This window comes from Chlamydomonas reinhardtii (assembly GCF_000002595.2).
Source record: "Chlamydomonas reinhardtii strain CC-503 cw92 mt+ unplaced genomic scaffold scaffold_21, whole genome shotgun sequence".
NCBI lineage: Eukaryota > Viridiplantae > Chlorophyta > Chlorophyceae > Chlamydomonadales > Chlamydomonadaceae > Chlamydomonas > Chlamydomonas reinhardtii.
The window spans coordinates 143,646-155,249 of record NW_025061534.1 but is presented as its reverse complement, the minus strand read 5'-3'; the positions used below and the strand labels follow the sequence as shown (position 1 = coordinate 155,249).

Below are 11,604 nucleotides of genomic sequence, written 5' to 3'. Positions count from 1 at the left end.
AAACAAACAAACTGTCACGGACAAAGAACTGACACGGAAACGCAAAGCCAGAGAGGACACCTCTGGGACACGTGAAAAATACTGGAAGGTGCAGTGGAAGCCGTCCATTTGCCCAGCCGGCATTGTCTCTGCTTTTGTTCGCATGGGCTACGCAACTATCCAGAATGCCAGGTGCTACAAGCACCCTCTTGCGACGCGCCCAGGCCCACAACCTGCGCAGACCGAGGCTGAGCCTCCGGCTGAAACCCAAGCCCACGCAATCTCACCTGAAGAGCCTGCCCAAGCTGCAGAGCCGGCAGCACCGCAGCCCACTGGGGCCCCCCTATTCTCGTCCTGGACGACCAAACTCCTGCGACATGTCACGTGGGCGCCGAGCACGGACCGTGAACGGGACCTAAAACACAGTCCACAATGGGAGGAGTTACTGGAGGAGTGCAAAACCCGGCTAGCAAACGGTACCAACCAAGGCCCGCGGCCCCGAACAGTGCGCCCCGCACCTGATCGGAACCTTACCGCCAGACAGCGCCAAGGCCGCCACGACGCCGAGCCCCTGGATACCGCATCCCGCGCGCGTGACATCCGCACGACCACCACCATCACCACAAGCCCGTGCAACCCCTACAAGGACATCGTGGCCCCCGGAGCATACACAATTACCACCACTGGTGGCACCCGCCGTGACCCAGCTGAGGCACACGTCCATGAACCCAGTGGCCGCTGGCTGGGCACCATCACCTACCCCCGCCTCCTTACCCTGTGGGAGCGCTTCAGGCACACCGGCAACCAGCGGCCCAACGCCTTTGAGGAAGCGGTCGCTGCCCTCATCATGCGCTACCGCTATGACCCGGCGCAGCAGGACCGCAAGGCCATGCCAATGCACCAGGTGTCGCTGCCGGCAGGCACAGTAGCAGCCATCGTCCAATGCCTGCGGGTCACACAAGCAGTACACATTCGGGAAATGTTTGCGTCCCCACTAAACTCCTCCACTGCAGCCCACGAATACTGGACACGAGACCCTGCTGATGGGACCTTTGGCGCACTGCACGATGCCTACCAGACCGCATGGACCGGCTTGCAATATGCCCACCCCCCCTCTACCCCCCACGATGCACGGAAGGCGCTCATGTGGGCCCTCGCATGCGCCGAGGCTATGCGTGACTCACAGGAACCAACCCTTACTGTATTGGCGCTCCCCAAAGCGGCCACTTTCCCCCACACGCAGTGGCTTCAACACCCACTTTGCCACGAGCTGGCCAACTGGTCCGCGGGCACCGCGGGCCTCGACACAGGACTTGGCACCAACACCCAGGCTGAACGCCAGAAGGGGCTCCGACTGGTCATTGTTGGGAACCCCGCCGGACTCCAGTGCTTTGCCCCCCGCCTGAAACGGCTCGTGGACACACTGAAACGGGGGGCGAACGCACCCACGCACATCAGCGACCCGCGCACGTGGACACACACGGCCACGGCCCCGACCTGCCCGGCCCTCCCAAACTCACTTCTAAAGCAAGCCAAATACCAGCACGCTAACCCAAAGACGATACACGCCATGGCTGAAAAAGCACGACGCTTTCCTAACGCGCGATTCCAGACCCACCATGCTCTGGCCCACGACGTGAATGGCACTGTCTGGACAGATGGTTCGGTAAGCAAAATCAAAACTGAAATGGCAAAGAAGTCCAGGTTGCCGGTGCCTGCGCCTGGTTCAGCGATTCTCGCGTTGTCTACGTGAATCCAAATGGCGCTGGGTGCACAAACACTATTACGAGAGCTGAACTGGCAGCAATTCGTGCTGCCCTCGCAGAATTTGGTGGCGAAGGTAAAGAATTTGCAACTAAGAAGCTCACTATTGCATCAGATTCTGTTGCAAGCTTGTACCTAATCAAACGAGCTATTAACGAGCCTCGGCGACTGCATCTGAGTAAACATCGGGACCTCCTGGATTCAATCGTGGCATTGCTCCATGCACGCCACGCCCGGGGCGCACCCACCGCTCTAATTAAAGTGATCTCGCACACCGGGCTACACGGCAACGAGGAAGCCGATAAAGGGGCGGCTGCCGTCGCCACCCAGGAAAAACCCGCCGATGTATCCGAACCGGCCGACAACGACCCGCACGCCCGGCACTGGTGGCCGACCTTCACGGTCACCAGGGACGACGATAGCACAGCCACGCACTACGTGTCGGACCTAAACCGGGGCCTCACCAGGGCAATGGCCCCCAGCTGCCGTGGTGGATACGCCAACAAAACCCTGTACACTGAGAAATGGGCCGAGGCAGCACCCAGCCTTGACCCACGCGCCAGTAACGCGTACATGACGAACTCGGACGCCAGCCACGGCCTACGCCGGTTCATACAGAATGCTCGTCAGGGAGGCCTCATCTGCCCGGCCCGGCTGGCTTTGTTTAAACTACGAGACAGCGACAAATGTGGTCTCTGTGCCCACACCCAGCGCAGCCGCGGATCTGACCCAGAGCGTGGCACCGCAGGTCACCTTGCCGGCCACTGCGCGCACCCCCAACTCGTTGGCGCTAGGATAGCCAAACACAACACTGCAGTGCGGACGATTGCCGAATGCCTACACCATGGTCACAACGGTGGTGGCTACATGATAATGGATGCCACCTCCCGAGCTGAACTGCCTGAGTATTGTGCGGGCATGCGGCCGCCGTCCTGGCTCTGCCCGCAAGTGCCCGCCGCAGACCTCAACAGGATGCGGCCTGACATTCTGTTTATCCCGAACCTTCCCAGGTCCGAAGCAGAACGCTTCACGACATCCCCACCAGCCAACAAAGGGGCCTACCCAGTGTACATCCTTGAAGTTGGATACACCTCTGACCTGCACCACAGCGAGAAGCTCATTCAAAAACAAGCACAGCACGCCACCCTTGCCACTGCCATGCGAGCTGCAGGGTGGACTGTGCACTACGATACCCAACACGTTATTACACTGGGCCACGGTGGCACTGTCCCCCGTACCCTTGAAACTCTCCTCAAAGACCTAGGAGCCAAACCGCAGGCAGCCAAGGCCTGCTGCACACGTCTCCACATGCATAGCGTCACCACACTCCGGGGCACCGCAAACCTGTACTACCGGCTAGAGCGAGAGATGGGCATTGCCAACACCCGATGCCGCCCGGGAGGCCGCACCCAGGGGACCGCCAATGGCGGCCCCCGTGCAGGGGAGCCGGGGTAGGGAAATCAAGTTTTCCGATGGTGGGGTGAGCTTGTCTCACTCCTCCTTAAGACACGCGGGCACCTGTGCCCTGCGTAGATATTATTATTATTATTCAGCGGCGGCGCGCCCCCCAGCCAGGGTGGCGGCCGCCGCGGCAAACACCACAGCAGCAACAGCAACCGCAACCGCCACGGCGCTGCCGTGGCCGGCGGGGGCTCATAATGCGGCCACCAGTGGGAGCGGCGAACCTTCGGCTGCTGACAGTGAATGTCAACGGCCTGGGCTCGCCGCTCAAGGCGCGGGCGCTGGTCTCGCACCTGCAGCAAGTTGGGGCGGATGTGGCGATGGTGCAGGAGACCCACGCTACTGACACGACGGCGCTGGAGTCTTGCCTTCGTGCCGCGCAGGGGGCGTGCCTTCCGTGGCGCCACTGCCTCGCTGCCAGCCCGGCAGCGTCACCCCACTCCTGTGGGGCGGCTATCCTGGCGCGGAGTCGGCTGTCCCTTCCAGGCTGCGTACTGCAGCCGCCGTCAACGGATGCGGCAGGCCGTGTGGTATGTTGGGATTGGGACGTGGGTCACCTGCGCCTGCGCTTCGTGTGTGTGTATGCGCCCACGGCCGTGGCGGACAAGCCTGCTTTCTTTGCCGGGCTGCATCCCCACCTGGCCACGGACAGGGTGCTTGTTGTCGGTGGGGACTGGAACTGTGTCACCGATGCCAGTCAGGAGGCGGCCCCTAGCCCGTCACGTGCTGCAGGTGCCCCGCAACTTGCCAGCCTCCTCGCCCAGTTCGGTCTGGTGGACCCTTGGGCGAGCAAGCGTGGCGGCGCCAAGGGCTACACGCATCCGGCCACGCCCAAGCCGGCCACTCCTGCACGCCTGGATCGGTGGTATGTCAGTGCCACCGCGGCGCCGTGGGTGGTGGATGTCGCTCGCACGTATGGGGCGCCTGGGGACCACAACGGTGTGCTGCTCACCCTGTCCTTGCCCGACCTGCCACATGCGCACCGGGAGCAGTGGCGCTTCCCCACATACCTGCTGTTTCACCCCTCGCTGCGTTTGGAGCTCGAGCAGCGCTTGGAGGCGCACGTTGCCGCAAATCCCGTGGCCAGTACAGGTGACGGCGCTTGCACGCAATGGGAGTCGGACAAGTTCTTCTTGCGGGAGGCCGCCACCAGCATCCACCGTCGGCATGCACGCCAGACCCGGGATGGGCTGCATGGCGTGGTGCTGGCCGCAGACACGGCCGCTGCCCTGGCCGACCGGCCGGGTGCCAGCGCCGCGCAGCGTCAGGCTGCGGCCATGGCCAACTTGGCGGTGCGGGAGGAGCGGGCAGCTGCCGCAGCGGCCAGCCACAATGCCCGCGCTGCACTGATGGAGGAGCATGGGGAGCGGGGCACTCCCTGGTTCCATCGGCAGGCTGACGAGCCAGCAGCCGGCGCGCAGGAGCCCATCACGCACTTGAAGGTGCCGGGGCAACCGGCGCCTGTGGCGCTCACGGGGCTGGGCACGCGCAACACTGTCTCCGCAGCCGCCGCAGCCATGTACAGCAGCACCAGCCCCACCGGCCTGTTCCGCGTGCAGCCGGTCTGTACGGCGTCGCAGCAACAGCTTCTGGCGGCCATTGACCGCAAGGTTCCGGCGGATCTGCACGCCGCCGCAGAGGGGTCCGGTGACGGCGCCCTCAGTGATGCCGAGCTGATGGCAGCGCTGGCTGGCTCCGCCAATGGTAAAGCACCTGGGTCGGACGGGGTTCCGTACGAGGTGTACAAGGTCTTCTGGGCACTGCTGGGCCCGCGCTTGTGTGCTGCTGCTGCCGCTGCCTTTGTTGCCGCTGCAGACGCCCACGATGGCGGCGAAATGGCGGCGGCGCTGCCTGCTTCCTGGCGGGAGGGCATCATTACGCTCATCTACAAGGGCAAAAGCCTGGACCGCGCCGAGCTGGCGTCCTACCGGCCCATCACGCTGCTCAACTGCGACTTCAAGATGGTGTCCAAGGCCGTCAGCGCCCGCCTGCAGCCCGCCCTGGATGCAGTTGTGGATGAGCTGCAGACCGCGTTCATCACCGGCCGCTGGATTGGAGACAACGCGCTGTACCTCCAAGGCCTGATCGAATGGATGCGCCTGGACGTGGGCGCGGACGGCACGCCACGGCAGGGTGGTGCGCTGTACTTCTTGGACATTGAAAAGGCGTATGACCGGGTGCACCGGCAGTGGCTGTATGCGTCCGCGGAGGGACTTGGGTTTGGGCCGCGCATGCTGCGCTGGATCCGCCTGCTCACTGCCAACGGCTCTGCCCGCGTGTGTGTGAACGGGATGCTCTCTGACGCCTTCCCAGTGCTGAACGGCTTGCCGCAGGGCAGCACCGCCTCACCACCCCTGTGGGTCATCCAGATGCAGCCACTGACGTCCTTTCTGCGGCGGCAGGTGGAGCAAGGGGCACTGCGCACGCCCCTGTTACCCAGTGGCGAGCAGGCGCCACCGGCTGCCCACCACGCTGACGACACGACCCTCACGGCGCGCGACCCGGCGGTGGACGGGCCGGTCCTGATGGCGGCAGTACAGCTGTTCTGCCGCGCGTCTAACGCCCGTGTCCATCCGGACAAGAGCAAGGCCATGGGCCTTGGCAGGTTTGCGCACCTGACGGGCCCTTGCCCACACACGGGGGTGCCGTTTACCACTGGCGCCGTGACGCACCTGGGTGTGCCCCTGTCGTGGGACTCTGATGCGGCTGCAGCTGACTTGTACACCCGGCGGGCTCGCGGCATGGCGTTTGTGGCGCGTCTGTGGGCTGCCCTGTCTCTGACTCTCGTTGGCCGTGTGCACATTGCGAAGCAGGTGTTGGCGGCGAAGCTGGCCTACCACTTCAGCTTCCTCAACCCGTCGCCTGCGCAGCTGAAGGAACTCACCGACCTGGTGGACCACTTTGCTGCGCGCTCCATGCACGCTGAGGACGCCAGCCTGGTGTCGCACGGGAACCCGCTCCTGCTGCCAAAGCGGGAAACGGCCTGTCTGCCGTACAAGGATGGGGGTGTCAACCACGTCGACCTGCCTGCGTTCCTGTCTGCCCTGCAAGCTAAGACCTTCGCCCTCCTTGCCCAGCCAGGCCGGCAACCCTGGAAGATGCTCACCCGGGCGCTGCTTACTCATGTGCGCCCGGACTCCGCCACCACGTGGGCGTGGGTGTACAGCGACGCGCCGGCGCCCGCGGGGCTGCCTGCCCGGCTGGCGGCCGCGGTCGGCCACGTGCGGGGCGCGGGCGTGGAACAGCATCCACCGCAGCCAGCCACTCAGCCGCCAGCGGCGCCGCCACAGTGGCGGGTTAGCCTGGATCAGCTGTGGGTGGCTAACGCTGCGGGGGCTGTGTCCTACGTCCACTACACGGGGCGGCTCTTGGAGCCTGGGCCTGGCGTGCTGCCCCCGGCGGTGGATGGGGCGTGGCAGCCTGCCTGTGTGCTGCAGCATCGCAAGCCGCGGCACCTGTGGACCTTTGAAGAGCGGGCGGCGTACGATGCAGCATCACCAGGGGACCGGGCGGGGGCGTGGCCTCGGGCGCCGTACTTCCTGGCGCCGGAGGCTGGGGTGGTAGTGCACCCGGAGCACTGCCGGATTGCGGGTGTCAGCTTAGCGGACTACACGGTGCGGGACGTGCGGCGGGCCATCACCGCGGCCAACCCGGCCGCACCTCCGGCTCCGGCCCGCCCCGCAGCCATGCCGTGCCCGGCGCCAACACAGCAGGCGAGGGATTCGGGGCCCCAGCCGGTGGCACAGTCGCGGCTGGCGGAGCGGGAGGCGGAGTGGCAGCGTGCAGCGGCGCAGCTGACCACCACGGCGGCGCAGCATTTCCACAATAACCCGGTGGCTCTGGACCCCTGGCTCCACCGCACCTCCGCGGCAGCCGGGCTGCAGAACACGCCGGCGAGAGAACTGCAGTCGTATGCGTCCCCGTCCCAGCAGTCAGGTGAGGGGCCGCGGCGGTCCGCGCGGCTGCAGGAGCAGGCGGCGGGAGGGGCGGGACCTAGCACTGGGCCTGCCACAGCGGCGGCGGCAGCAGCGGCGGCGGTGGAGGGCGACCCTCGCATGCCGCCCCCGGATGCGTCCCTTCTGCGGGGTACGTGGCGGAGGCTGTGGGACAGCCACGCCAGTCGGGGGGCAAAGGTGCTGGTGTACCGGCTGCAACATGCTTACCTGCCTTGCGGGCTGTACAGGGCGGGCAAGGGCATTCGGCCACGGGTGACCACGGGGTGCGGGGGGTTGGGGGCGCACTGTCCTCACCCCGCCTGCGGGCCACCTGGCCCGCGGGCGTGGGCCAGCCTGACGCACATCTTCCTGGAGTGTCCAGCTTATGCGCAGGCGAGGACGTGGCTGCAGCAGCTGTGGGCCTGCGTTGCGCCCCAGGCAGCGGCGCCGCCAGTGACGGACGCGGGCTTCATGCTGGGGGACCGCATGGGTATGTGGGCCTCAGGCCCGCGGGGGGCGGGCGCGCTGCTGTGGAGCACTTTGCGGGCCACCTTCTTGTACGCCGTCTGGTGTGCGTACTGGTCCCGCGAGCCTGCTAAGCAGACGTCGGAGCATGTGGTTCGGGAGGTGGTCAGCGAGCTGCGCAGGGTGATGCAGCTGCGTTTCACTGCCGCCACGCTAACCCCTGAAACCCTGTCGGCTCTGCCCACTCAGCTTCTCACCGCACAGCTCAAGGCGGCTAAGCTGGAGCACTTTGTTGCCATCTGGTCGGCGGGTGGCGCGCTTTGTGAAGTGGAGGAGGTTCAGGGTGGGTCACCGAAGTTGAACTTGCGGCTGACGCTTGCATCACCTGTGCAGGCCCCCTAGGTTTCCTTTTTGGCGGCGGTTCGTTCCAGGCGCTGGCGTGGCGTTTATCGTCATCAGCTTATCTGGCGCCCATGTGTTTTAGCTCTGGCTGGCGTCGCAGCGCCTGGGCGGCTGTGGGACTTCCTGCACAGCGCGTCTTGCAGCGGGCTGGAGCCCGCTTAGTCAGCGCCACATCTGGCCCGTTTAGTTTTCGGCTTGTGTCTCCTCTGCCTCCTGGGGTGTTGCTTAAGCAACCGACTTGTGGGGGTGGGGTGGGTTTGGGCGGGGCGAGTGCGTAGCGCTGGTGTTTCTTTTTCTGGCGCGCGGTGATGGTGGTTCTTGCGGTTAGGCTGTGGTGTAGGTTGGTGCTTGGGTTAGGTCTGGCGGTGTTTTTGTGCAACCCCTCCCGGGGGGCGGGGGGGCCAGCCTCCTGCTCTGTCTGCCGGGTCGGGGTGGGGTGGGGTGGGATGGATGGGGGTGGTTGGTGGCGGTTTTTGAGGTGTTTGTTTTCTGTTTTTCTTCTCTTTTCTTCTCTTCTTGCCCTGTCAGGGTTCTGGTCTCGGGGACCAGGCTGCTTTCAGGCAGCAGGGGGGCAGCGCGTCTGCCCCTGTTCAACCTTGTAAGGATGATTCCTCAAAAAAAAAAGGGCAGCCCACAGACGCGCCACAAACGCCATGCCGCGAGCCCGCCGGGTGTACAAGTCAGCTGCAGCCGCATCCGAGTCCCACGACAGGGGCACACCCAGGTGCGTCACGGCGCCAGTGGTAAACGGCACCCCCGTGTGTGGGCAAGGGCCCGTCAGGTGCGCAAACCTGCCAAGGCCCATGGCCTTGCTCTTGTCCGGATGGACACGGGCGTTGGACGCGCGGCAGAACAGCTGTACTGCCGCCATCAGGACCGGCCCGTCCACCGCCGGGTCGCGCGCCGTGAGGGTCGTGTCGTCAGCGTGGTGGGCAGCCGGTGGCGCCTGCTCGCCACTGGGTAACAGGGGCGTGCGCAGTGCCCCTTGCTCCACCTGCCGCCGCAGAAAGGACGTCAGTGGCTGCATCTGGATGACCCACAGGGGTGGTGAGGCGGTGCTGCCCTGCGGCAAGCCGTTCAGCACTGGGAAGGCGTCAGAGAGCATCCCGTTCACACACACGCGGGCAGAGCCGTTGGCAGTGAGCAGGCGGATCCAGCGCAGCATGCGCGGCCCAAACCCAAGTCCCTCCGCGGACGCATACAGCCACTGCCGGTGCACCCGGTCATACGCCTTTTCAATGTCCAAGAAGTACAGCGCACCACCCTGCCGTGGCGTGCCGTCCGCGCCCACGTCCAGGCGCATCCATTCGATCAGGCATTGGAGGTACAGCGCGTTGTCTCCAATCCAGCGGCCGGTGATGAACGCGGTCTGCAGCTCATCCACAACTGCATCCAGGGCGGGCTGCAGGCGGGCGCTGACGGCCTTGGACACCATCTTGAAGTCGCAGTTGAGCAGCGTGATGGGCCGGTAGGACGCCAGCTCGGCGCGGTCCAGGCTTTTGCCCTTGTAGATGAGCGTAATGATGCCCTCCCGCCAGGAAGCAGGCAGCGCCGCCGCCATTTCGCCGCCATCGTGGGCGTCTGCAGCGGCAACAAAGGCAGCGGCAGCAGCAGCACACAAGCGCGGGCCCAGCAGTGCCCAGAAGACCTTGTACACCTCGTACGGAACCCCGTCCGACCCAGGTGCTTTACCATTGGCGGAGCCAGCCAGCGCTGCCATCAGCTCGGCATCACTGAGGGCGCCGTCACCGGACCCCTCTGCGGCGGCGTGCAGATCCGCCGGAACCTTGCGGTCAATGGCCGCCAGAAGCTGTTGCTGCGACGCCGTACAGACCGGCTGCACGCGGAACAGGCCGGTGGGGCTGGTGCTGCTGTACATGGCTGCGGCGGCTGCGGAGACAGTGTTGCGCGTGCCCGGCCCCGTGAGCGCCACAAGCGCCGGTTGCCCCGGCACCTTCAAGTGCGTGATGGGCTCCTGCGCGCCGGCTGCTGGCTCGTCAACCTGCCGATGGAACCAGCGAGTGCCCCGCTCCCCATGCTCCTCCATCAGTGCAGCGCGGGCATTGTGGCTGGCCGCTGCGGCAGCTGCCCGCTCCTCCCGCACCGCCAAGTTGGCCATGGCCGCAGCCTGACGCTGCGCGGCGCTGGCACCCGGCCGGTCGGCCAGGGCAGCGGCCGTGTCTGCGGCCAGCACCACGCCATGCAGCCCATCCCGGGTCTGGCGTGCATGCCGACGGTGGATGCTGGTGGCGGCCTCCCGCAAGAAGAACTTGTCCGACTCCCATTGCGTGCAAGCGCCGTCACCTGTACTGGCCACGGGATTTGCGGCAACGTGCGCCTCCAAGCGCTGCTCGAGCTCCAAACGCAGCGAGGGGTGAAACAGCAGGTATGTGGGGAAGCGCCACTGCTCCCGGTGCGCATGTGGCAGGTCGGGCAAGGACAGGGTGAGCAGCACACCGTTGTGGTCCCCAGGCGCCCCATACGTGCGAGCGACATCCACCACCCACGGCGCCGCGGTGGCACTGACATACCACCGATCCAGGCGTGCAGGAGTGGCCGGCTTGGGCGTGGCCGGATGCGTGTAGCCCTTGGCGCCGCCACGCTTGCTCGCCCAAGGGTCCACCAGACTGAACTGGGCGAGGAGGCTGGCAAGTTGCGGGGCACCTGCAGCACGTGACGGGCTAGGGGCCGCCTCCTGACTGGCATCGGTGACACAGTTCCAGTCCCCACCGACAACAAGCACCCTGTCCGTGGCCAGGTGGGGATGCAGCCCGGCAAAGAAAGCAGGCTTGTCCGCCACGGCCGTGGGCGCATACACACACACGAAGCGCAGGCGCAAGTGACCCACGTCCCAATCCCAACATACCACACGGCCTGCCGCATCCGTTGACGGCGGCTGCAGTACGCAGCCTGGAAGGGACAGCCTGGATTCGCCCCTGTTACCCAGCGGCGAGCAGGCGCCACCGGCTTTTTTTTTTTGAGGAATCATCCTTACAAGGTTGACCAGGGGCAGACGCGCTGCCCCCCTGCTGCCTGAAAGCAGCCTGGTCCCCGAGACCAGAACCCTGAAAGGGCAAGAAGAGAAGAAAAGAGAAGAAAACAGAAAGCAAACACCTCGAACACCGCCACCAACCACCCCCATCCAACCCACCCCACCCCACCCCGACCCGGCAGACAGAGCAGGAGGCTGGCCCCCCCGCCCCCCGGGAGGGGTTGCACAAAAACACCGCCAGACCTAACCCAAGCACCAACCTACACCACAGCGTAACCGCAAGAACCACCACCACCGCGCGCCAGCAAAGAAGACACCAGCGCTACGCACTCGCGCCGCCCAAACCCACCCCACCCCCACAAGTCGGTTGCTTAAGCAACACCCCAGTAGAACCGGCAGAGGAGACACAAGCAGAAAACTAAACGGGCCAGATGTGGCGCTGACTAAGCGGGCTCCAGTCCGCTGCAAGACGCGCTGTGCAGGAAGTCCCACAGCCGCCCAGGCGCTGCCACTCCAGCCAGAGCTAGTACTCATGGGCACCAGACAAGCTGATGACGATAAACTCCACGCCAGCGCCTGGAAAGAAATGCTGCCCAGAAGGAAATC

The 11,604-nt window shown here is 65.4% G+C and overlaps 2 protein-coding genes across 2 annotated transcripts; one reads left to right on the top strand and one right to left on the bottom strand.

Annotated features, from left to right (window-relative positions):
* Positions 1-2,744: 2,744 nt before the first annotated feature.
* CHLRE_21g753147v5 (uncharacterized protein) lies at positions 2,745-8,520 on the top strand. Its single transcript, XM_043072904.1, has 3 exons — positions 2,745-3,194; positions 3,857-7,947; positions 8,089-8,520. Exons 1-3 carry the CDS (start codon positions 3,112-3,114, stop codon positions 8,166-8,168), a joined length of 4,254 nt encoding a protein of 1,417 aa, XP_042914195.1. The 5' UTR covers positions 2,745-3,111; the 3' UTR covers positions 8,169-8,520.
* Positions 8,521-8,532: 12 nt separating this feature from the next.
* CHLRE_21g753097v5 (uncharacterized protein) lies at positions 8,533-11,064 on the bottom strand. The gene has a single exon (XM_043072903.1). The coding sequence runs from the start codon at positions 10,993-10,995 to the stop codon at positions 8,563-8,565; it is 2,433 nt and encodes an 810-aa protein (XP_042914194.1). The 5' UTR covers positions 10,996-11,064; the 3' UTR covers positions 8,533-8,562.
* Between the last annotated feature and the right edge of the window lie 540 nt (positions 11,065-11,604).